This window comes from Zalophus californianus, chromosome 10 (assembly GCF_009762305.2).
Source record: "Zalophus californianus isolate mZalCal1 chromosome 10, mZalCal1.pri.v2, whole genome shotgun sequence".
Classification (NCBI taxonomy): Eukaryota; Metazoa; Chordata; class Mammalia; order Carnivora; family Otariidae; genus Zalophus; species Zalophus californianus.
In genome coordinates this window covers 36,519,638-36,546,792 of record NC_045604.1, presented here as the reverse complement: position 1 = coordinate 36,546,792, position 27,155 = coordinate 36,519,638, and the positions used below count along the sequence as shown (strand labels likewise).

Sequence of the window (27,155 nt, the reverse complement as noted above, 5' to 3'; positions counted from 1 at the left end):
TTCCATTGCATCGCATATCCAAGCCAAATGAATACAGGAAGGCACCCAAAAGCAACACCTCCTTCCTTCTTGTAAGTGTCCAGAGCTCCAAAATATATCTGGTCAATGAAGTTAAATTTTCCAATCTCTACTCCTGAGATCTAAGCAATGCATGGTCCTGAGATCTAAGCAATGCATGCGCCTGAGATGGAATCAAATATCGCAGTGATAAAGATAAAGCCAGTTTGGCTTAAATGGATGAGTCACCTGCTCCGCAGTTTAGATATTCTGCTTGGTTAAAAACAGCAGAGGCTATAATTTAGCATCGAAATCCACACAGCATATGAAGGAATTTCAGAGGACTTTCGAATAACTAAGCAAACAACTGGCTCTTGGGATAATCAGAGAACTTAAGCCATATTTGAGGAGCTAGGTCCTGCTAAAAGTTCTAGAATGGCCAACAGTACTGTCTTACTCTGTGTTCTTGCTCTTCTAACGACATGCCCTTACCTTTAGTCCTCATGTCTCTGCTCTGGATTTTGCAGAAGCCTCTTTCTTAACTGGCATGTTAAACTCTGGTCTTTCCCCCTCTGGTTCATCAAGCACACTGAGTATGTCCCTCCACTGCACAAAATATTTTGGTGGTTCTTCATTGCTTGCAGACTAAAATCCAAAGAAGGCCCTTTACAATCAGACCTCATTTTACTTTCCAACCTTAACTCCTACTACTCTACTAATGACACAGCTCTATTCACTGTTCTTCTAACATGGCACACACTTTTACATCTCTGTAAAATGACTTTACACATTACTTCTCTTGCAGAAGCTGTTTTCTCTACTGAGAATGTGTCCTCCTCATTCTTTCTTCAAGCTCCAGCTCAGTGTCAGCTCAGAAGACCAACAGCTTTGGACCAGCCCAAATGATGCTCAGGTTCTGGCCCCACTTTTTAACTGTGCTGTCCAGAGCAAGCTCAGGCTCCTCGTATACCTAGTTCACAATTGGCATTTGATCAATGTAAGCTACTCTAACTCTGACAGAGTCAGCCACGCATTTTCTGTGTTTCTGTAACCCATGGGATAGACAGTATCGATCTATATGTTTTAGATATACAGTTTTTGATACAAAAAAAATTCTCTATGTGAGGAGCTTAACCTATATACTGCTAACCTATATTGCTACCTAAGTAGAAAAAATTATTCCCATTTTACAAAGGAGGAGCCAAAGAGCAGAGACATTAAGTAACTGGTCTTAGGCAGACACTGATAAGTAGAGTAGTAAATATAGTACAGTCATTCACACATTCCTCTAACTGAATGTCTTCAAACTCCCTGCTACATTCTGTGTAGCAGTATGTGTCCTCTCCTCTAGAATGAAATCTCCTCTTCAGTGTCAGATACAAAGTAGATCTTCAAGAAATGTTTTTATTTCTTGAAATACTTCAAATACTTCAAAGACTAGTACCTTGTGCATGTGTTCCTTTAGTAATGGTTGATAGATATTGACCAAGTGTCAATTTCAGGAGCTCAATATTTTCAAGAACAATATGGCTTAAAATGACACTGAAACTTAAAAAAAATATTAAAATTCACCATTAGAGTAGGAGATTTAACATATCCCCCCAGAAAATGACACCTAAAAGATCAAAAGTAAGAATATAAAATAGGTGAATAAAAATAGGTCTAGCATCCAAACTGGAAAGGCAGAAGCAAAACTTACCTCTAATTGCAAGTGAAATGAAAGCACTAAAGATTCCACAAAAAACAAAAAACAAAAACAAAAAAACCACAACACTGCTACAACTAATGAAAAAGTTCAGCAAACTTTCAAGATAAAAAGCAACATGCAAAAATTAGCTACACTTCTATACACTAACAATGAACAATCTGAAAAGTAGATCAGGAAAACAATTCCATTTACAATAGCTTCAAAAAGAATAAAATACTTGGGAATAAATTTAACTAAGGAGGGAAAAGACATACTGAAAACTACAAAACATTGCTTAAAGAAGAAAAAGAAAGACATCTATATTCATAGATTAGAATACTTAATATTATTAAGATGACAATACCACCCAAAGTTATCTATAGATTCAATGCAATCCCTATCAAAACTCCAATGATGTTTTTTTTTCAAAAATAGAAAAACTCATCTTAAAATTAATATGGAATCTCAAGGGAACCTAAATGGGCAAACAATCTTAGAACAGGAGAGGCTATCAAGATGGCACCATAAGAGGCTCCTACACTCCTCTTCCTCCCATGGATGCACTGAATGTACAGTTATACATGGAGCAATTTACACTGAAAGAAATCCAGAAACTAGCCGAGCAACTCCTACACATTAGGCAAATGAGAAAATACCCACATCTTAACAGGTAGGCAAAGCTGAGACACACTCTTGCCATAAACCCCACCCCCAGCACAGCATCATACAATTGGGAGAAAACCCCCAACTCAAGGCTTCTTCCTGAGGAACATAAATTTTGAACTCCCATCCAGCACCCCAAATTTTAAGACTCCCATCACAGGAACAGGCAGTATACCAAAGGTGCGTGTGTTCACAAGACCTGCAAGACTAGCAAACAAAGAAGCAGTTCTTAAAGGGCACATGAGCACTTGTTATAGCTCTCCCCACAGAGTTCACCATTGAGGGAGCAAGAAAAACTCGCAGTCTTTCTCTGAAAGAGGTCTATCTACATACTTTCAAAATTGCTTCCTGAGGGGCACCTTGGTGGCACTGTCAGTTGAGCATCGGACTCCTGATTTTGGCTTAGGTCATGATCTCAGGGTCGTGAGATCAGCCCCACGTCAGGCTTCATGCTCAGCAGGGAGTCTGCTTGAGATTCTCTCTCCCTCTCCCTGTTCTGGCATTCTCTCTCTCTCACTCTACCTAAATAAATAAATAAATCTTTAAAAAAACAATTGCTGGGCACCTGGGTGGCTCAGTTGGTTAAGCGACTGCCTTCGGCTCGGGTCATGATCCTGGAGTCCCGGGATCGAGTCCCACATCGGGTTCCCTGCTCAGCGGGGAGTCTGCTTCTCCCTCTGACCCTCTTCCCTCTTGTGCTCTCTATCTCTCATTCTCTCTCTTTCTCAAATAAATAAATAAAATCTTTAAATAAATAAATAAATAAATAAATAAATAAATAAATAAATAAATAAATAAATAAATAAAAAATTGCTGCCTGAGAGTCAGGCTTCTAATTTAGCACACATCTAAAGGAGGACTGGGACTCTCGCAGGACACTGGGAAGCTAATAGACCCTCCCTCACCTTTTCCCTCCAGCTCACTCTAAGTTGTCAGTACCTCCCTGGAAGGAGCTTATAATCATACCTGCATGCTAGCTTTTGCAGCTGCTGCCCAAGTAATAGGTCCCCCAATGGCCTGGCTCTGATAGCCAATGGGGCTTCCATTCACAAGTCCCACAGGACTGTGGTAAACAAACAAGCAGTTCCTAAGCACTCTCCTGAGACCATACTACAAGTCCTGGCACAGGGTGAGCAGGCAAAAATTCCCACCTCCCAGTTTTTCCCTGAAAAGGGGTTTAAATACATACCCTCCCAGCTACTGTTTGAGGGTCTGGATTCTAATCATATTGCATCAAGGTGCTGACTGTGATCCTCCCCTATGGGACACTAATAGGTCTTAGCACATCTTCAACTAAGGGGGCCACTAAGAACAAAGAAGGTAACTTGAACTTGGACAATCACAAAGGTTTGAGATAAAAATTAGAAGCTCAGGCCAGGCTGACTGATGTGGTTCATCTTCTACAAAAGACCACTCTGTCAAGACTGGAAGAGATGGAATTTTTATATAATGCAAAGAAACCATCACAGAGAGTCAAGAAATATGAAGAAACAGAGGAATATGTTCCAAACAACAAAAAAGAAGATAAATCTCCAGAAAGAGATCTTAACAAAATGATAAGTGATTTTTACCTGATTGAGAGTTTAAAATAACAGTCATTAAGATGCTCCCCAAAGCCAGGAGAGTAATGTATGAACAAAGTGAGAATTTCAACAAAAAGACAGAAAGTACCAGACAGAAATCACAGAGCTTAATAATACAATAACTGAACTGAAAATTTAATAGAAGGATTCAAAAACAGACTAGGTCAAGTAGAATAAATAATCAGCAAACTCAAAGACAGGTCAGTGGAATTTATCCAATCAGAGAAGAAAATGAAAAAAGAATGAAAAGAGTATAGATGGTTTAAGGGACTTATGGATACCATCAAGCAACCAATATACATATTGTAGGGGTCTTGAAAGAAAAAGAGAGAGACTGAAAGGAGAAGAAAGCTTAGTCAAAAAAATAATGGCTGAAAGCTTCCCTGACCTGGAGAAAGGAAACAGACATCTAAATCTAGGAAGCCTAAAAAGTACCAAATAAGAAATCTAAAGAGACCCACACAGAGACAGATTATAATTAAATTGTCAAAAGATAAAGACAAAGGGGAGACTCTTAAATGCAACACAAGAAAAACCATGTGTTACATACAAGGGAACCCTCATAAGACTATCAGCAAATTTTTCAGCAGAAACTTTACAGGCCAGAAGGGAATGGCACAATGTACTTAAAATTCTTAAAGAAAAACATAGCCAACCAAGAATACTCTACCTGGCAGAGTTGTCCTTCAGAATGAGGGAGAGATAATGAGTTTTCCAAACAAAAGCTGAAGGAGTTCATCACCACTAAACCAGCCTTAAAATAAATGTTAAAGGGATTTTTTTAAGCTAAAAAAAAAAAGGATGCTAATTAGTAATAGGAAAACATAAAAAAGTCACTGGAAAGGGTAAGTATATAAATTCAGAACACTCTAATGTTGTAATGGTGGTGGTAAATAATTTATAAATCTAATATAAAGGTTAAAAGAAAAAGTACTAAAAATAACAGTAACTACAAAAATGAGTTAATGGGTACACAGTGTAAAAGATGTAAATTGTAACAGCAAAAACATAGAACAGGTGGGTGTAAAAATGTTGAGCTTTTGCATTCAATGGAGTTATCAGCTTAAAACAGACTGTTACAAGATGTTTTATGTAAGCATCACAGTAAGGACAAAGCAAAAACCTAAAGCAGATACACAGAAGATAAAGGAATCAAAGCATAGCACTACAGAAAATTATTATATCACAAAGAGAGTAAGAGAGAAACAAGGAAATAAAAAAGTCAGAAATAATTAACAAAATAGAAACAGTCCATATCTATCAGTAATTACTTTAGGGATGCCTGGGTGGCTCAGTCGTTAGGTGTCTGCCTTCGGCTCAGGTTGTGATCCCAGGATCCTGGGATTTCCTGCATCGGGCTCCCTGCTTGGCGGGGAGTCTGCTTCTCCCTCTCCCACTCCCCCTGCTTGTGTTCCCTCTCTCACTGTGTCTCTCTCTCTCTGTCAAATAAATAAAATCTTTAAAAAAAATTATTTTAGGGCGCCTGGGTGGCTCAGTTGGTTAAGCGACTACCTTCGGTTCAGGTCATGATCCTGGAGTCCCTGGATCGAGTCCCACATCAGGCTCCCTGCTGAGCAGGGAGTCTGTTTCTCCCTCTGACCCTCCCCCCGTCATGTGCTCTCTCTCTCTCTCATTCTCTCTCTCAAATAAATAAAATCTTTAAAAAAATTATTTTAAATGTTTTGTGGAAGTGTGGAATGACTATATTGTACACCTGAAAATAATATTACACTGGATGTTAACTAGAATTTAAATAAAAACTTTTTTAAAAAAATAAATGGACTAAAGTCTCCAATCAAAAGACAGAGATATTTGTATACCAGTGTTCACTGCTATATTATTCACAATAGGCAAAAGGTGGAAACAACCCAAATGTCTGTCAATGGATGAATGGATAAACAAAATGTGATATACATAGGATGGAACAGTATTCAGCCTTTAAAAGACAAAAAATTCTGAAGCACACTATAACATGGATGAATCATAAAGACATTATGCTAAATGAAAAAGTCAGAAGGAAAAAAATTACATGATTCCACTTAAAGGTGGTACCTAGAATCATCAAATTCATAGAGAAAGAAAGTAAAATAGTGTTCCTGGGGGCTGGGGCGAAGGAGGTAAAATGAAGTTATTGCTTAATAGGTTAAGAGTTTCTGTTTGGGATGATTAAAATGTTCTGGAGGTTGATGGTTGTAATGGCTGCACAACATTGTGAATAAATTTAATGCCTTTGAATTGTACATTTAAAAACAGTTAAAACAGTAAGTTTTATGTCGTGTATAATTTATCACAATGAAAGAATTATTAGGCCTGTCTCACAGACAGATATACAGAATAATGAATATATGTAATTTTCATACACAAGTGGATCATAATCAAACTGAATACAAACTAAGCCAGGAAAGGAAGACAAATATATTCTAAAAAGTTATCATGAAGGCAAAGCTCATCAACAATGGAATAAAATAAATCAGCAACAAAAATTTGTAAAACTTAACACACCAATAAATTTTTAAAAATTTCATTGATGTAAACCAAAAACTTTTATTGAAGGAACAATAAAATGAATAAATGCTAGCAAGTATGATCAATTAAGAAAACAAGGCCAGATAAACAACAAGAGGTAATAATATACAGGAAATTTAAAACTCTTTGGAGATTATAGAGCGATATATTTGATAATGTAGCTAAGAAACAAAGTATCTAGAAAATATAAATTACCTAAAATTCTCATAGAAAAAGTAGATGGCCTGAAAAAGCATAAGCACAGAAGAACTGAAACAGTGGTCAAAGCTCTATGTTCAAAGAAAACTTGCCCAGATGATCTTAATGAGCAAGTTCTACCAGACGGTCAAGGAACAGACAATTTCCATGGAAACTGTTTTAGAGGACAGAAAACCATGGGACGCTTCCACTGGTTTCATGATGCTAGTAGATCCCTGATACAAAAGTGATAGACAACAGAGGGAAAGAAAACCATAAGTTAATCTTTCTTCTACACATTACCTTAAAAATTCTAAATTAAATAGCTGTAAATTGAACATAGGAGTGATTAAAAGAGTTCTCTCAATCAAGTAAAATTCATCCCAGGAATGGGAGGAGGATTCAATATTAAAAATATGAGAAATTCATGTAATTCATGAGATTAAATAATTAAGGGAGAACAATCTTATGATCACTCAATAGATGCCAATAGAACATTAGGTAAAACTGCATGCTCGTTCATTATTTAAAAAAAAAATAGTAAAAGGGTAAGCTTCTTTAGGTTGATAAAGATAATGTGTCAAAACCCTGAGTAAGTAGTCTCACTAGTTTCAAGGAAAAGACATTTTCTCCTCTATCACTCAAAATCGTACTGAAAGACTAAGTCAATACAACAAGACAATTAAATGCAGCGAGGGTTAAATCTGTTGGCAAGGACAAAACTGTCATTATTTGTGGATGATATGACCATCAATCTAGAAAATTCACAAGAAACAAATTACTAGAGTTAATGAAAGATTTAAACAGGATAGATGCAAAATGATCAACTCAAAACAAAAATCAGCATTTTTCCTATACCAAAGCAATAATCCACAAAGAAGTGTCCAAGACTTCTAAGGAGAAATGATAATCATTGTGTAATAACATAAGGGAAGACTTGAATACATAACTAATTCATGATTGGAAAGACAGCATCACAGACATATTAACTCTACACAAATTAAGCTACAATTTAATGCCAATCTAACAAATTCCAATATAAATACCAGAAGGAGTTTTGAGGAACTTCCCTAATTCTAAGACTCATATGGAAGAGCCACTGTACAAAAACAGCTAATGTAATTTGGAAAAAGAACCAAAAGGGGCATGGGACTTTCCATATCAGGAATCAAGACATACTATAGAACTCTAGCATTTCAGGGGCGCCTGGGTGGCTCAGTCGTTAAGCGTCTGCCTTCGGTGCAGGTCATGATCCCAGGGTCCTGGGATTGAGCCCCACATCGGGCTCCCTGCTCGGCGGGAAGCCTGCTTCTCCCTCTCCCACTCCCCCTGTGTTCCCTCTCTCTCTCTTGCTGTGTCTCTCTCTGTCAAATAAATAAATAAAATCTTTAAAAAAAAAAAAAGAACTCTAGCATTTCAAATAGGAAGAATCAAGTAGATCAATACAATAGAACTGAGCCTAAAAAATGAACTTATGTATATTTGGATATTTGCTATATATTAAAGATGATCTTTCAAATCAGTAGGGAGAGTATGGACCACTGAATAAAACAGTTTGAAGTTATAAAAACCATTCTCAGTTGCAGGCCATACAAAAACGGGCAGTAGACCAGATTTGGCCCATGGGCCATCATAGCTCGCCAACTCCTACTCTATTCTATTCTTGGTATCTGCTCTAAAGAAATACTTACACATATGTACAAGGAGGCATATCTAGGCATCTCCACAGCAGCTGCATTTGCAAAAGAAAAAAATCAGAAGCAACCTAAAATTTCAACAACAGAAGAATGGCTAAATACATTATATATCCATACCACGTCCAATTATGCAGATCTACATATACTAATATAGAAATATCTTCAAAACATGTCATGAGGAGCAAAAAAGCACAAACTTTAGAATATTTATATATTTATTATAACACACACACACAGTAGTAAAGGTACGTATGGAAGGCCATACTCCAATCTGACAACAACGGTTACCTCTCATGGAAGAAGAAAGAGAGCAAGGTATGTTTGTTGAGGTGGGGGATGGCTGTCTTAGAGGACTCCAGTCTTATCTGTATTTTCTTTTCAAGAGCATATGGTCACGAATGACTTCATAAATTTAAAAAGAATAAAAGAATAAAAAAAGGAAATCTAGGAATCTTTCCACTTAATGACCTTAGACCCTGGCTATCTTCCCTAAGTATGGAGTCAAGGCATATGGGTGGGAAGATAGAAGCTAGATGACCATCACACCCAAATTATGACTGTTCATGGCCCTGGGGATCTCCCTCTCCAGGTAGTACTGAGGTCTCTTGAGACTATTAAATAAGCCTAAAATGTGACAGATGTGGCCTCAGCTATAATCTGTTCAAACACAAAAACAACAGCTTAGGGCAAGGTCTGCTTTTAGGCAAACCTGGTATGTATGTATGTATGTATGTATGTATGTATGTATGTATGTATGTATTTTAAGATTTTTATTTATTTGACAGAGAGAGACACAGCGAGAGAGGGAACACAAGCAGGGGGAGTGGGAGAGGGAGAAGCAGGCCCCCCGCTGAGCAGGGAGCCCGATGCAGGGCTCAATCCCAGGACCCCGGGATCATGACCTGAGCCGAAGGCAGACGCTTAACAACTGAGCCACCCAGGCGCCCCAAGCAAACCTGATATTTAAAAATCTAAAACTGACAAACAGGTAAAGCATTCCAAAATGATTCGGCCAACAGCACAGAAAACTGTTCTATGACATCCAGTTAAACACAGTAGATTAGATATCTCTGCTCCCTTCAAAACCCCATTAAAAAGCAAGTAAACATTTGAAAATAAATCCATAGGCAAAGAATGGAATAGAAGTGAAAAGCAATGGGTTGAGCAAAATCAACCCATTTTTATAAGATAGAGAGCAGATGGAGGAATTTACAGGACTGAGACACCTGGATAGTAGATATCAAAGAGAGGAGTCATTCATACACCAGAGAGATTCCCAGAGGCCTAGACATTAGAGGCACCACATACCACAGATGGCAACAGTAAATCATGGAGAAAGAAAACAGGAAGGTTGGTTAAAAATCCGGGTCATGGGCGTACACACTCTGGGGTTTCCCCCTTTCTCTGCCTCCTCCCCCCCCCATGATGAATGAAGGAGATAACAGGGTTTTTTTAATCAATAAACTGCATTAGAGTAACTCTAAACTCAGGGCCAACAGGAACAGTGGCATTTCAGAATACCAAAGATATTTTCATTAAGGTTCTGGAGAGAAAAACAGATTACGTACAAAGAATCAAAAACCAAAATGGCATTTCTCAACAGCAAAACTCAAAACGAGAATACAAATTACATCTGCAAAATTTTCAGGAGAAATTACCTTTCAACCTTAAAATTCAGTGCTCAGATAATCAATCGAAGGTGAGGGTAGAATAAAGAGAGTTTGGGAAATACAAGGTCTCAAAAACGTATCGCTCACGGTGCTTTTCTAAGGCAGCTACTAAAGGATGTGCTCCACCAAATCGGAGGGGAGCAAACAAGGAGTTCTGGGGCCCACAATACAGGGATTCAGGCCAAGAGAGAGGAGGAAGGAAATGCCAGGATGCCAGCTGTACGGCCAATCCGAAGGGAAATGATCCAGATGGGCCAGGAGGATGGAAGGGCTTCAGGAGAGGTTCTCCAGGAACAAAAAGAGAGCTGACAGATTTCCAAATACATCTGACTACATGGAAAATACTATTCTGAGGGATTTTTCAATTTTATTGGGGAATTTGGAAAGAAGTGGTGATAGTAAACTCCTAATCAAACAAAAAGAGGCAAGGTGATTCTTAATCTAAGGTGGGGAAACAGGTGACTAAAAAGGAAACTCAATGATAGCATATTAACTGGCTTGGCAGTGAGCCACACTTACCATCGTGGTAATAATGTAAACAGCAAATGTTGATTTAGCCAAAAATAAAGATGGCTATTCTATTAGAAGGAGTTGGGAGTACGTCTCCCAGATGCAAAAACCTCAGGCAGAAAGCAGTTAATATTTATAATTCATAAGTGAAGAAATAAGAGAATATACTTTAGAAAGGCAGAGGTAGATGTCAGAAACAACTAAGAGAATTAGAAGTTGTTGTTGATGAGGACAAGGACGTATGCATAGGAGGGATGGAGACCAAAGATTCATTTATCTCAAGAAAGCCTTGCGGTATGATTTGACTTCTGACCCATGAACACATATTTCTTAAACTTTCTGGATTTCCATTTGTTCCCACTGCAAAACAGGGATAACGATAGTACTTACCTATAAAGCTACTATTGAAACCACATGACATAATTGGGTAAAAATGCTTTTGTGAGCATTCCCACTTCACTTAGACCAATTTTTTCATAGACAGGTTGAGTGAAGCCACAACTAAAACATAAGTTGTCCAAGAACTGAGGGCTGGAATGTCAATTAATCTAATGCCAAATGGTTTGGCCATAGCTTGCTTATCTCAAATTGCAAATCTTTGGTATTCGTGAGAAAACCCATTTTTTGCTGGTTAAAAAAAAAATCTAATGCCAAATGTACACAAGCAGCAAGGATAAATTAAGTGAATGAATAAGTGTGTAAGGTCTATCAAAGCAGATGTCTCTTATCTGATATCAAGGATGCTTAGAGTAAATTATGTATAACTGAATTTGACTCCCTTTCTAATTGAACTAACCATGTGTTCCTACACAAATCACACACCTTCCTAGCCTATAGGTTCCTCAACTATAAAAATGAAGATAAGGAACTCCTGTCCTGCATGGTTGTTGTGTTGCTTACATAAAATAACAAATGTGAAAGATCCTTGTGCAGGATCTAGTACAGTTGCTTCCCTGGCAAAGGGTGGCAACTACAACAGCCCCACATTAGTCTGGTCCTTCCATTTCTTTTTTTTTTTTTTTAAGATTTTATTTATTTATTTGAGAGACAGAGAGACAGAGAGCACAAGTGGGGAGGAGTGGGAGAAGCACGCTCCCCGATGAGCAGGGAGCCCGATGCGGGGCTCGATCCCAGGATCCTGGAACCACAACCTGAGCCGAAGGCAGACGCCTAACTGACTGAGCCACCCAGGTGGCCCTGGTCCTTCCATTTCTAACATGAATCAAGCATCCACGGTCAGCTAAGCAAAGCCTCCTGAGGGTGGATCCATCCTGTACCCTTTTCTCTCAATAACCTTTAATTAGATAACAATACCTATTCACTGTAGAAAAGGCTAAAAATACAAATGAGTAAAACCAAGAAAATATGTATCACACGTAATCCCGTCAGTAAAAAGCTAGCCACCATTAATGTTGGAGTGTGTAACCTTCTATGTACTTCTCTGTGTTTGCACGTATCTTTAAATAAAAATTTTTGTTGTATCTGTTATTCTTTATTCCTCTCCATCTTTCTTCACAGTGAAATTATTTGAAGATCATTACTTTCAATGGTGGCCTAGTCAACTTGATAGATGTCCTGCACCTTTTATATGATACTCTTTCCTGCCACCCCGCAGGGCCATTCAGCTCTTACTCCAGCTCTGACTCCAGCCTACTGGGTGAACTATAGGGTTCAGACCAGAAGAAAAAGCAAAAGCCCCCTTAAATTGTGTTTCAGTACATTCTGGCAATCACAGTACATTGATACCGACTCAGCTCATCTCAAATGAGACCAGCAGCTGCTCCATAGGCTTTTTAAAGCAGTGTTTATTTCTAGGTCTTGGGAGGAATGTGAGATATTTTGGAAGTCCTGAACATCTCTGACTCCTCAGAGCTTTATAAAATGAACACACACACACATATGTGTATATATACACATACATACACATGTACATATATTACATATATGTGTTATACAGTTATAGCATATATACATAATATTGATTGCACATAAAGCCTAAGTATACATTGTAAATAAATACATATTGTAGAAATATATTGCACAAAGTATGTGCATATTATTTTTGAGAAAAGGGGACTAATTTCGTCCTTCTACTGATAATAAGAACACTGGAAACGCAAGCTCTGCTACCTTCAATGAGTAATGGGTTTTCTGGGAGGAAAAAAGAGCCAGATTTAGAAAGACACATCCAAAGCTTCAGCACGTACACAGTAAGATTTTGCTTTTTCCTAAGCTCATCTGTGACCAGAGTAACCACCACTTATCTGTGCTGTAGAAGCAGGAACTGGGGACTCTCAAGTAATGAATCTAATCCCACATGCCACCTGAAAAAGCCCATTTCAACCACTGCCATTCAAGTGATAGATCTCATCTTTGGCTTAGTATTCTTTCCCGAGGTTACAATTCCCAAGGCCGGGAGACTGTGCTGTGTGCTTGGGGAAGAAAGGACGGGCAGCCATGGCAGCAGCGATGATGAAACGGTGACCCTGCCTTGCTCGAGCCTAACCTGACAGGGACAGGGAAGGCCACAGAAGTCCCAGAGCAGGCCAGACCTGGAGAGGCTCACCAGGCCATGAATAACTGGAAACTGGCTCTAGTTCAAAACCTTCTCTCTGCAGATAGCAGACTCAGTAATGGAAAGTTAAAAAGAACCTGTGAAAATGCTTTTGCCATGCTAAATGTATTCGACTAAAAGGTGGAATTATTTGCCACATTCCACCTCTCAGACCAGAGGGGTTAAGGCTTAGGTTCAGATTCCCACAGAGAAGAAAATGTGTAAGCAGTGAATTGCGCAGTGCGCTTCCTGCATCGTTAATGATCCTTCGGAGTGGGAGACAATGGAGGGGGCACCAACAGGTCATCATCCACCAAGGAACACACTGTTCATAACAACATGCATTGCTTTTTCCAGACAGAGAGGCCTGGGTGAGTGCTAACAAGCTAGCACAACAGGCTAATTTGACGTGTGGGATTAATATGTTAATTTAATGCTCTCCTGTTTGGCTAAGTGGTTTGCATTTCTATATTTCTAAGTCTGGCCTTCAAATCCCTTTATATGGAAGACCATTTGGCTTCTCTAGCTTCCTTTCCTCCATTCTCCTGAGTGATAACCCCTCATCTCCCATGTCTGCCTCCTCACCTCCATGGAAACCCTATTCCTGACTTCAGGCTGTATGTGTGCTATTCTCCTGACCTGGAATGCCTGTCTGCTCTCTACTGACCTATCCAAGCCCCACTCTTAATTCTTCAGAGTCCAACTCAAGTCCCAGCTCTTTAAATAAACCATTCTTATGGTTTATTTAACCATAAGAGGCAAGGTTAGCTCACACTGGTTTATTTAACCATAAGGGGCAAGGTTAGCTCACACTGACCATCACCCCTCATGAACATCAGCGGTCTCTCCGCACATAATGCCTTACCCTGGTCCTCAACTGATCTGCATACACCTTGCATCTCCAGCAGGCCAATGATCTCCTGTGGCACAGGGAAGATGCCTCACAGCCCCTTCCCCCCACTGTCAGCACCCTGGTCTGGAGACATAACCATTCTTTAACTTCACCTTACTTGACCCCTTAATGGCATCACCACCTTTGATGAGCCCCTCCATGAAATACCCTCTTTTTCTTGGTTTCTGTGAAATCACCCTCTAGATTTTCCTCCCCCCTTCTGGCCCCTTCTCCTCCACCCAACTTTCAAATGTTGGTGTTCCTCAGGTTCGGTCCTGGGCTGCCACCTTTTCTTCTCTTTCTGCACTCTCCCTGGGAAGTCTCAAACATTTCCAGGACTCCAAAATACCAACTATATGCTCCCAACTGTCTATCTCTAGCCTGGACTTTTCTTCTGAGCAATGCCTGTGAAGGCTAGGCCAACCGGTATTTATGATGCTCATGAAGACAAGACTGTTTTTTAATATAGATCACTTAGCTCTTCCTAGAGAAATGCCCTCATTCTATGGTTTTATTTTTTTTATTTTTTATTTTGAAAGATTTTATTTATTTATTTGACAGAGAGAGACACAGCAAGAGAGGGAACACAAGCAGGGGGAGTCAGGGAGGGAGAAGCAGGCTTCCCGCGCAGCAGGGAGCCCGATGCGGGGCTCGATCCCAGGGCCCTGGGATCATGACCTGAGCCGAAGGCAGACGCTTAATGACTGAGCCACCCAGGCGCCCCTCATTCCATGGTTTTATTGCCTCTTTATTCCAAAGCAGACACCGCGAAGATGATTATCCTGATGGGCCACACAAAGTACCTTGTTCTTGGAGGGAACTAATAATAGATTCTACCACTACACAATGATAGACTAGTACACTATAGGCATTGAAGCACTGAAAGAGATGCAAAAAGAAAAAAGAAAAAAAAAAATAGGAGGAAGGGACCACGTCTTTCACTCAGAGTTCCCCAGGGTTCTGCAGTGTGTCTCCCACATAGGGTACTGGAAATGTTTTTTTCCTAAATGAGCAAATTAAGAAATGAAGAACCAGACTGATTCTGTCTAAACGGCCAAGTCTAGAAAGCCTTCCAGTCTTGAGAAAATGGCTTATCTACAACAAGTACTTGATCTCTGTTTGTTGAATCAAGCCAAGCAGCAGAGAAATAGAAGATCATGAGTCATTGTCAAACAGGACTACTCTTCTTAGACTAGTTTGCTTTGTAATCCTTCAGTGAGTTAGTTGGGGCTGGTGTCACTGACCTCAAGTGAAAGTGTTTCTTATCAGGCCAACTGACATGTATGTATATCCTGCTAATTGGCGGGTTAGGATTCCAGAGAACTAGGTAAGCATTAGTTGGATCATGTCGATAATTCTTACAATTGACTGATCAATTTTCAATTGACTGATCTCTCAAACTCATGGGATTTCTGTACCTACATCTTCAAAGTCACACTGACCAATATAGCAGATAAACTGAATGGATATCACCACAGAGCCATGGTCTTTGGGCTCCTTCTGACACACCAGAGCATCAGATCCCTCCCACGACCATTAGACTGACCCTCCCTGATTGTCACTAGAGGCGCCTTTCCTCAATTAAGTCTATAAATAGAAATTTTACTGCTTCAGAGAGGATATAAACAGCTCAGTAGGATACTCTTGGGGCAAAGAAGAGGAGATAAGGGCTGGGGGGAGGAGGACATACTGACATTATTCAATGAAATGAGCATCAAGGGTGGGGGTGGGTGAACTGCTTGAGATGTCGATTCACCTTTTGTAGGAATAACTGACAAGCAGCCTGAAGGTATCTTCCTTCAAAGGAGAGAGCACACTGAGAACTGGCAAGAAGTAATGTCACTCACTCTATTGATACTTCAAAATGTTTCCACTTACTAAAAGATTTCAATGCTGAACACAAATTCTAGCTCCCTCCTTGAGAGAGTGCTTGTATAGAGAAAAAGCGTGTTGCTTCAGCAGTAACTTCTCTTTGTCCACCCAGCTCGGGTGCTTTGTGAAAGTACCTTTTGTCAGCATCCTACAGCTCTGTTCCCCAGTGAGTCACAACCAATAATCCCCCTTCTCATAAAGCAGCAGGGTACCAGAGAGGCTAATTCCTCCCCAACCCTTTCTTTCCTATATATATTTCATTCACTGAGCATTAAAATAGCATTTTGCCATCACTAGATCAATTATTATCTATGCTGCTATGGAAAAAAAATAATCTCCCTGTATAATGCTCAACAAGCCTCAGCCTTAGGAAGTTCTTCCAGTATTCAATCTATATTCCTCATGCTGCTGTATGGGGCTACTTCCTCTTATACTGCCCTCAGTGGAGTCAGACAATATTCATTCATTCATTTAACAAGTATTTACTACACACTTACTCTGTGCCAAGCGTTTTGATACATGCCAAGGATACAGACCTCTGGCTTCATGAGGCTTACAGTTCAGTGAAGGAGATACAGATTAAACAAGTTATTGTATAAAAATATTTCATTGCAACTATGATAAGTACAACAGAAGAGATCACCTACAAGGAGCCCAAAATGAACCGTTAATCAGAACCTGACTGACTCAGGAGGGTCAGCAGGGGACAAACAAACAAGGTATCACTGGAACTGCAATCTGAGGGGTGAAGACAGCTGGAGGGAGAGGAGAGGCAGCACCCTAGGACATGGACGAGCCCAGGTGGGGTTCTGAGGCTGGAGGGGCAAGATGAGCAATTGAAGAGAAGGAAGAACAGAGTGTGAAGTGGGGGGTGGGAGCAGAGCGGATGGGGAGAGGTGGCGAGCTCAAGACCAGGCAGGGCGTCATAGGTCATCTTAAATATTGCGGGCTTAGTCCTAAAATAATGGGATACCACTAAGGATTTTAAGAAGGATAACAATATGGTTAGGTTTTTATTGAGAAACATCACTCAGCACTGTGAGGATAATGAATTGAAGAAGGCAAAAATGGAATCAGGGAAACTAGTTAGAAACTATCTGGTAGACTGGGCAAGGAACAAGAACAGCAAGATTAAGATGACTTAGCAGAAATGGAAATAATTTTTAAAAATAAGATCTACCTAGGACATAGAATATACGGTACATACAGGTAGAACAGAGGGAGAGCGAGTACAAAGGGTAACTTGCTGGTTTGGGCCTTGAGTAACTAGATTAAGGATGACTTTTCTAGAAACAGAGAATGCTAGAGGGAAAGGAGCTAGTTGGACTTACGGGGGAATGGGGTACACGAGTCCAGGACTACATATGCTAAGTCTGAGATATCTGTGAGATACACAAGTGCAACAGCTCAGTAGCCATTGGATATACGAGGTGCCTCATCATTAATGAACATTATTTAAAATTATAACATTCTACATTCTTGTAATTTTTGTCTTGATAGGGGTACGTTCTAGAATTGTACTGCTCAAAATGGAAGCCCCTGGCCACATGGGAGCTACTTAGACTCAAATTAATTAAAATTATAATTTTTAAAAATTAGTTTCTCGGTGACAATAGTCACATTTCAAGGGCTCAGTGTGGCTTGTTACTTTCTTATTGGTCATTTCCATTACTGCAGAAAGTTCAATTGGACAGCCCTGCCTAGGACATCAGAGGGTTTCCTACAACACTCAGCTCTGATTAGTCTTCTGGTGAATGTTCAACTGCCATTTCATCAACACTGAGAAATCCTACTGTATTTTGTGCTCCAGACAAAGCTTTGAGGTCGAAGATGAAAAAGATACGGGAAAAGAAGATATGATCATCCTTGGTACTCAAATATCTTCCAACCAATCTTTAAAAAAAAAAACCGATGAAGGATTAACGTCATTGGAGAGAATATATGAGCAGCCTGGGGGGGGGTGGTGAACTCCCATTGTAAAAATACTATCAGATCAATCATGGAGACTAACATCAGAGGAAATTAGGTGCTAAGGAGGCATTAAATCTCCGTTTGGATTAAGGCAAAAGAATGGGGAATGGATTCATGAAAAGAGAAAGGAGAGTAACCCAAGTGGGGAAACAGTTTATTCAAAAGGTTACACAATATTTGAAATGCCAGCCCTATTTTTCTGAAGGAAAACAGAATCTATGCTGAACTGTGTTAAGAAACAGAATAATGGGGGCACCTGGGTGGCTCAGATGGTTAAGCGTCTGCCTTCGGCTCAGGTCATGATCCCAGGGTCTTGGGATCGAGCCCCACATCGGTTTCCTGGCTCAGCGGGGAACCTGCTTCTCCCTCTGTCTCTCCCCCTGCTCATTCTCTCTCTCTCTCTCTCTCTCTCTCTGTCTCAAATGAATAAATAAAATCTTAAAAAAAAAAAGAAAGAAACAGAATAATGGGGCGCCTGGGTGGCTCAGTTGGTTAAGCGACTGCCTTCGGCTCAGGTCACGATCCTGGAGTCCCGGGATCAAGTCCCGCATCAGGCTCCCTGCTCGGCGGGGAGTCTGCTTCTCCCTCTGACCCTCTTCCCTCTCGTGCTCTCTATCTCTCATTCTCTCTCTCTCAAATATATAAATAAAATCTTTAAAAAAAAAAAAAGAAACAGAATAATGGGAAAAAATCTTTGCGTGGACAAGTGGAAGAACTAAAGAATCAACCCAATTGTATTATGCTGAGCGAAATAAGTCAATCAGAGAAAGACAATTATCATATGGTTTCACTCATATGTGGGATATAAGAAATAGCCCAGAGAATCATAGGGGAAGGGAGGGAAAACTGAATGGGAAGAAATCAGAAATGGAGACAAACCATGAGAGACTCTTAACCGTAGGAAACAAACTGAGGGCTGATGGAGGGTAGGGGGTGGGAGGTTGGGGTAACAGGGCGGCGGGCACTAAGGAGAGCATGTGATGTGATGAGCACTGGGTGTTATACGCAACCGATGAATTACCGAACTCTACCTCTGAAACTAATGATGTACTATATGTTGGCTAACTGAATTAAAAAAAAAAAAAAGAATCAACCCAATTGTGCACTGACTTAACACTGTGGCTAACTCAGATGCTGAGCTAACCACTGGGGATATAAACAGTAATGGAATCCTGATCTCATACTCAAGGACTCCTTGTCTACATAGCTATAACCAACTACCAGGCTGTCAGGATAGAAGGTGATAAAATAGGCTTTACAAAATATGTTCTTGCTCAATAAATATGTCCCCTAAACACCATATTCATAATATACAGACATACATCTCACCAAAAAAACGCACACTCAAAAATTACTATCCACTTAGGTGTGTGACTTGTGGATGGGAGCTCAAATGAGGCAAACACACAAGGGTCCTGGACTAAGCTGTGATGAGGCAGAGCAGACATTCACGTGCTTCATCCTGTGAGTAAATGTTCTCACTGTCTTCAGTTTTAACCAAAATTAACAAGGCTACATAGCACCGTTTGGGTTCCTCCTTTAAGATTTTAGGTTTTTAAAATTTGTCAATAACATAAGCCACAGCTCAAAGTCTACAGAGCAGTGCTTAACATTAAGTTCAAGGTTAATTTTAGACCCTCCCTGAAGGAATGGGGAGATGTGTTACACGGCTTCAGCCTAGGCTCAGAAGAATTCTCTGCCTTTCACAGATGATAATTGGGTTTCAGGCTTCGGGGAAGACTATTCGGATTTGAAGATGGAGACTGAAACCTCGATGATACCAGCTTGTATGGTTTTCCTTTGTGTTACATAGCCATGACTTTCATTGCAATTCCATTTTCTATTAAGATTCACTGACATTTCTTTCCTGATGATTGCTGGGTACTACTACTGAATAAAATATTTATCTTTAAACATACATGAGCATATTTAAATTCCTTCAGATGTGTTATTTTGCTATGTGCTTTGTATCAGTTTTTATTCAAATAACTGTCCACTTTTACTATGGCTATCTTTACAGGAAAAAAAACTCAAATGTATTCTATTTGGTAGTGTTGGGTTTCTGAAATATATTTGCTTTAGTTGCGTACACTGGGGGAGTTTAGGCATATTAATCACGACTCAGTAAATTTCTTGTGTTTTATTGCCTGCCGTGAACATGGATGACAGCATATTTCTTTTTAGCCACTCTTTTCAGGGTTATCAGAATACTGCTGCATATTCAGAACTGACTATTTCCTACAAGATTCTAATATACTGTATATCACTTTTATATGATAAAACATTTGTGTAACGTGTGTAAAGTGCCAAATTTTCCAAATCATTTTCCTGTGGAATCAGAATGCGTCTTAATCACTTAGCTGTTTTTTCTTTTTTTTTTTTTTTTATGCTACACTAACAGTATCTATCAAATTAGCCAAGATTAAAAATACCAGCACTACTCAGTACTGGCAAGGGCATCCTCATGCACTGTTGGGAGGAAAGTCAACTGGCACACTTTGACTGCAGGGCAGTTAAGGAAGAGTTAAGCTGTATGCATGGCGAAAAGGGTGAGAAACTTTTACTTAGCAATTTTACATATAAGAATTTGTCCCATAAAGAAGATGTGGTATATATACACAATGGAATATTATGCAGCCATCAAAAGGAATGAGATCTTGCCATTTGCAACGACGTGGATGGAACTGGAGGGTGTTATGCTGAGTGAAATAAGTCAATCAGAGAAAGACATGTATCACATGACCTCACTGATATGAGGAATTCTTAATCTCAGGAAACAAACTGAGGGTTACTGGAGTGGTTGGGGGTGGGAGGGATGGGGTGGCTGGGTGATAGACATTGGGGAGGGTATGTGCTACGGTGAGCACTGTGAATTGTGCAAGACTGTTGAATCACAGTTCTGTACTTCTGAAACAAATAACGCAACACATTTTAAGAAAAAGGAAAAAGAAGAAGATAACAGGAGAGGAAGAAAAGGGGAGTATGTCAGAGGGGGAGACGAACCATGAGAGATGATGGACTCTGAAAAACAAACTGAGGGTTCTAGAGGGGAGGGGGGTAGGGGGATGGGTTAGCCTGGTGATGGGTATTGAGGAGGGCACGTTCTGCATGGAGCACTGGGTGTTATGAACAAACAATGAATCATGGAACACTGCACCAAAAACTAATGATGTAATATATGGTGATTAACATAACAATAAAAAAATTAAAAAAAAAAAAAGAATTTGTCCCAGTTATGATACTCATCTCCATTTTGATTGACAACTGCCAAAAATTAGAATGACACGATTGCCCAATAGCAGGAGACTAATTAAATAAATGATGGCATAGCCACATAATGGAATTCTGTGTAGCCATTCAAAGGGGTTGTTAGAAATGGATTTGGTGACATAGAAAGGTGGTCCTCATACAACTATGTCTCTGGAATAATAGCATTTGTGTTAAACGTTATACATGTGTGCGTATATATAAAGAAAAAGGTTAGAATAGTTGTAACAGTTTTTGTTGAAAAGGTATTTTTCTTTTCCTCTTGTGTGAATTTTCTTATTTTTATACAGTAGGCATGCATTGCTTTGAAACACTTATGTAAAAACAAAACAAAACCTGCTACCTCTGGGCACATACTCTTTGAACCAATCTGGCAAAAATGGCCCATTTTGGGGTGAATCTGATGACTGCCTTCCCTCCCAGGCCTAGTCCACCTGGCTCAATGGTCCCACACCACCTGCTCACCACGCTGTCCTGGACGCACGGGGTCTGCACAAGCCTCTGGACTGCATTCTCCACGGTGACTCCCAGCCAGTTGAGGGCCGCCCAGCACCAGAGGTAGTCATAGCCGCCATGCCAGAAGCTCACAAACGCAAACGTCACTGCGGTGGAAAACAGTGTCCCCAGCAGGCCATGCTGGGACCCGCCTACTGGAATGTACACATACCTAGAGAGAGAAGAGGCTGTTAGGAGCCATGCAGTGGGCTGTCCCTTCACTACTACCTGCTTCTGCCCCTGATTCTCCTGTCCCACACTGCTAGCGACCATGTGGAGATCCTTCCCTGCTTCCAGGAGGCCACACAGAGCACTCCTTGAATTCGCCAACACACCAGGAACCGGCAAAAACACAAGCCTCAGTTCTGAGGGGCTTGGGGTTAAATGAACACACAGGCTCGAGAGCTCTCATTACCAGAGCAAAATAGCACTTAAAAGAGGCAGGGTGAAGAGTGGTGAATTTACAGTTTCTAAAAGGGGACTGCCCAACCCTGGAAGCCTCATCGCAGAATGGCAATTAAGCTTCCAGTTACATGGGGACACAAACCTTCAAGACAGTTATATATTTTACAGCTCAAACTATTATGTTTATGGTAAGCCCAATATTTAAGCACAATTGCTCCTAAATAGCAGGAGCTGGGTGCAGAACAGGGGTGCCAAGACCCATTGCTCCAGCTTTCCAGGCAAGTTGCCCAGAAGGAGTAGGAACTTCGCAAGTAAACGGAAGAGCTCTGTGCTCACAGGTCAGCCAAATTATTACCCAAAATGCGCAGCATCCCTGGGGTACACTCTCTACCGCTGAGGCAGCTATCTGAATACACATAAGCAGGACCATCTTCTCCAATCGGTATGTTCCTGCTAGGGTTGGACAAAACTCACACCTTGGGTTGGTAGAATCTGGAGAGCTAGGAGCACAGCCTCCTGGCAGCACCCTTAAAAAAAAAATAAAAGCCATAGGTCTCTGGTCTGTTGGTGAGTGCGTCTTTGTCCAACCTTCTTCCAGGAAGGAAAATGAAATCTTCATTTCCTGAATACATAGTATGTCCCAGGCACGGCACTACACACTTCACACATGTTACGTGCTTTGATTCTTTGAAGCACCATATGGTTTACACCTGCTGTTCCAGCATGCCAGCCAGTTTACAATGTGTCCTGTTTGTATATTAATATTTTGTAGGAAATGTTATTTTTTTATTATGTTATGTTAGTCACCACCCAGTACATGATTAGTTTTTGATGTAGTGTTCCATGATTCATTGTTTGCGTATAACACCCAGTGCTCCATGCAATACCCCGGTGATGGGTATTAAGGAGGGCACATATTGCATGGAAATGTTATTTTGGGAAAACCATTTTTGAATAGAACAATTTTATAGACAAGTCAAAAAAAAATGAAAACCACTCCCCAGTCAATAAATATTTCAAAAAACTATAGGATAATATTTTTAAATATCCTCCTTCACTCTGTACTCCAGTTTAGTTAAAATTATATGATCACCTTAAAGAAGGCCCATTTTGTAGGTGAGAAAACAGAGGCTGAGAAGTTAACTTGAGCAAGGCACACAACCAGGAAGGGGAGGAGGCATCCTACAGCTCTGGCACCAAAGTTCATGCCCTCCATCACACCTACATCTTACACTCCAATCTAAAACCAGAATGCATGTGAGAAAGTAGCCATTTCAGAAATAAGTGAAGCAAATAAAATGTCTTCTCTTGTGCAAAAAGAAGACCATCTTGACAACGAAATTAGCAAATATGTATCAAGGGCTCACTACAGATTACAGGATCCTCCATCTGCTGTCAAGCATTTATTTAGGCCTCCAGGGCAGTCCTGGCATTATGGGAAATCCAGAGACATAAAACATTGTTCCTGCCAAAAAGGACAGGTAGAGCTGGTTGTGAAACAATGGCAAACACGTCCCAGCATTAAACTAGATGATACGGTACAAAGTAGACCAGGAGAGTTTGAGTGTGGAGGAGAAGGGAGAGAATGGAGGCAAGTGGACCGTAGCCTGGCAAGGCCAAGAGGATGAATTTTGCTGGGCAAAGGGGAGAAGGTGGGTGCTGCACCATGGACCTAGAAGAGCTGGACAATAAGCCAGAAAAGCTGGACAACCCCAGGCACGGTAGTTTTAGTTGGTGTTCTGCTGCCCCCTAGAGGCCGCTTAGTTATTGGTGCAGAACATTCTTCATCAGAAGCAAAAAGTGGGCCCCAATTCTCTATAGCCTCCTACCTGCAAGGTGGGAGTTGCTGCCCCATCATGGCACTCCATGAGGCTGCACTTCACTTCATACAATGTTGTGTGCATATGTGTGTGTGTGTGTGTGTGTGTGTGTGTGTGTGTGTGTGTGTGTGTGTGTGCGCGCGCGCGCATATATATATATATGCATGCGACCTTCTTACACACACATATATATATACATGTATGTGTGTGTGTATGTACAGAGGCGGGGGGAAAGGGAAACAGGTGTTCAAACCAATTTCAAAAGTATGAGGAATGACTGCTGTTGACAGAAACTACAGATAATTTTTTTTTAAAAAGGTAACACTAATACCAATACTCTTCTCACCCAAGACAACTATTTCATGTTGACCTCTTATTGTATCTATGTTAAGGTGACTGGCCCTCTATATGTCAGGAAACCCAGTGTAGAATAAAAGCCTCTCATCTTCACACCAACGGTCCTTCATATTGGATTCAACTCCAAGAAGGACACATTCTCATGCTTGTGACGAGGAAATGTCTAGCCCCATAATTACATACATAGCTATTTTAGGGGCTCTTGGCACTATGGCTTTGTAACTTTGCCTTCCAAATGACAGCCGACAAAAATCTGAGAATTCCTTTTATTCCTAAAATTCATATACGGCAGGTCTCCAAGGACATGAGGCTGCTTATTTTAAACCTGAAGAGGGTCTGGCTTCCAGACTGTAAGGTAAAAATCCCTTCTTCACTCTTAACCTCTGGAAGGCAGGGGGTGCATCAAAAAGGAGAGTAAACAAGTTCTTTTCTTTTACAAATTCTACCAGTCTTGTGTCAGTTCCATGATTAATAAAAACAGAAATGTCTCTTTCAGGAAAGCAGTAGTATGACCCCACTCACGGAGATCCACTGCACAGTGAAATTGATTTCCCCAAGGAAGAAAGCTTTCAGCACTGCCTTCTCCACGAAGCAAAAAACAAAAAGATTCTTCTTGTCAGTGACTGTGAGCTTCAGTCTGCACGGGGCCTGCCCCTGCCAGGCGGCCTCAGGTGGTCACTGCTTGCAGAGAATGCTGCTTGACGGAGTTAGCATCCAGTCGCAGCTGCCTTCTTAATTTAAAACCATCTCACGGAACCAGCACAATATAGCAAACCCCCAACTCAGGAGGAGGAACTTCTATAAAATGGAGATGTTATTAATAATGTCTACCCTTTACTGAGTGTCCGTGAGCCAGGTGCTTTACATATACTATTTCTAACCATTACAACAACCTAGCAAGGAACGAGTGACTACGTCCGGCTTATACGGAAGAGGTGAAATCTGAACCTAGAATGTTCTGGTTTCAGAACTCCCAAGCCTACGTCCTATTTTGCCTCTTTCTTTTTCTTTTTTTTTTTTTTTGGTAATAGAAACATTTCTTGGTGATATGTTCCTCTTATTTAGCCAAATTTTCAAAGCAGTCTCCACAAAAAACATTCACCAGCATTTTACTAACTAAAGAAATGGTCCTTTGTTGGAAAGGAATCTTGCTGGGGAGAAGAAAGATGCTTATTATTTACAAAGGCATTTGGGCCAAGGAGCACTGTGCCAGAAGTCCAGGGGCATAAGTTCAAATTTTAAACAGACTAACTAGTTTCCTTCTGTCCCACAAGCAGAGATGATACGTGCCATCCTGACCAGACTGGCATCCCGCAGATGTCTGACTACAAAAGAAGGAGGGGGGGGAGGCGTAAGAAGTCAATGGTTGGAGGGGGTTGTGGCCAAGTAGGTATACATGAAGGGAGAAGAAAATATGTGTCTCTCTCAGATCCACTATGAAAAACGACTCAAGAATATGTCCTACAACTGGGGAGAGGGGTGGTGAAAATCCATGGGGTAAAAACATTAATCTTAAAACCACAACGCTCTGTTTTCCCAGAACCCACACAAGAGCTCCCCAGCTTGGTATATTATCTTCAAACTCTTTGCTGAGGCCTAATCCCTGACCCTTTTGATGTAAGAGGAGGTAGGTGACTGAATGACTTGGTTTCTACTCTCCCGTGGAATGAGGTGAGGTGGGCTTGCAGGGTCCCAGTTTTTAATCACCTAGTGTTTGGCAGGGCCATTCCATCCTATTCCAGCTCCGCCATAGCTTTCCATCCTCACTTCCCACTGGTTCTCTTGGCAAATCATGAAATCCTGAACAAATGGGGCTTTCATACCTCCACGCCTTTGGTCATACCATGTTCACATCCTCCAACCTCTCTGGTTTTCCAGCTTCTATTCAGCCTACAAAATTTAGTCCATTTTCTATCTCCTCCCAGAAGTCTCTTTTGAATATGTCCACTGTTCTTCTTAACCCAGAGCACCTCCTCTTTGTACCACTGCCTGAACAGTTATTCACCAAAAGATGTCTCCTCTATTATACTGTCGTTTCAATTAAGTTGTAAACCTCTTTCCGGAAGGACTAGATGTGTGATGTGTGTACATGAGTGCAATGTGTTATTATATAGTTCCTAGTCAACAGTATTTATTGTACCTAGCAACATAATTTTCACAGCCTCCAATAGCTTTTAAACTTGTGAAAAATTATCACCATGGCCAGGGACCTATTATGAGCAATTAGGAACCAAGGGAGGATTGTAAGGTCCTGCCCCAGTTATTGGGAGAAACTTCAGAAGACACTTGTTCCTAAAGAATACAGACACTTGAAGGATGCTGAAGTTTCTCCACACTTTGTAATCCTACTTCCCCTATTAGGGTCAAAAGCACATGGCTCCAAACCACTAGACCTATCCTAACCTCAGGAGATTTCACAGATGACAGGTACTAGGCTTGTAAAGACAAGAACCTTTAGTAGCAGGGAAGGGCAAGACTTCTGGCTGCATTGCACTGTCGGTGAGGTGATCTCACCCTGGCTTCACCTGGGCTCTATGAGGAGCTCTTACTAAAGAGTTCTTCACAGAGCTGGCCAGGCTCTCCTAAACCCAGCTCTCACAGGCAACAGCCCCCTGAACTGACCCTGGCTCTGACCTTGGCCCACATGTGAGTTCTCTCTTCCACAGCCCAGTCCAACCTCCATCCTCTAGGTAGTAGACAAAGAGCTGGTGTTTAGACCTCACAAAGGAAGCTACAGATCTGCTTATAAAAAGCTTTCAGAAGAAGATGCACACAGAAATCACTCTATCCAGTACAGATCATAATGGAATTTTAATAAGTAAGAACCAGCAGTTGGTTAATGGACAACTCTCGACTTTATCATCTCCAGAAGGCTAAAAGAGGTCCACTTTCAAAGCAGAGGGCATATTTTGAGCTAGGCTAACTCTCAGCTCTTTTACCAAGAGATGCTGGCTGTAAGTTTTATATGCAACTCTGAAAATTTGCTTATTAAAAATGTTATGTCCTATTTGA

At 40.7% G+C, this 27,155-nt stretch overlaps 1 protein-coding gene across 11 annotated transcripts in view; it reads right to left on the bottom strand.

The window, feature by feature from the left end:
* HHAT (hedgehog acyltransferase) overlaps window positions 1-27,155 on the bottom strand; it is a 347,597-nt gene that overhangs the window by 61,860 nt on the left and 258,582 nt on the right. For 9 of the 11 annotated variants that reach the window (XM_027613624.2, XM_027613626.2, XM_027613628.2 and 6 more), the window contains one exon: window positions 21,532-21,733. The exons of the other annotated variants lie outside the window; for them this stretch is intronic. In XM_027613624.2, coding sequence (XP_027469425.2) covers window positions 21,532-21,733 — 202 coding nt within the window. The remainder of the gene's footprint in view (window positions 1-21,531; window positions 21,734-27,155) is intronic. 11 annotated transcript variants of the gene reach the window in all.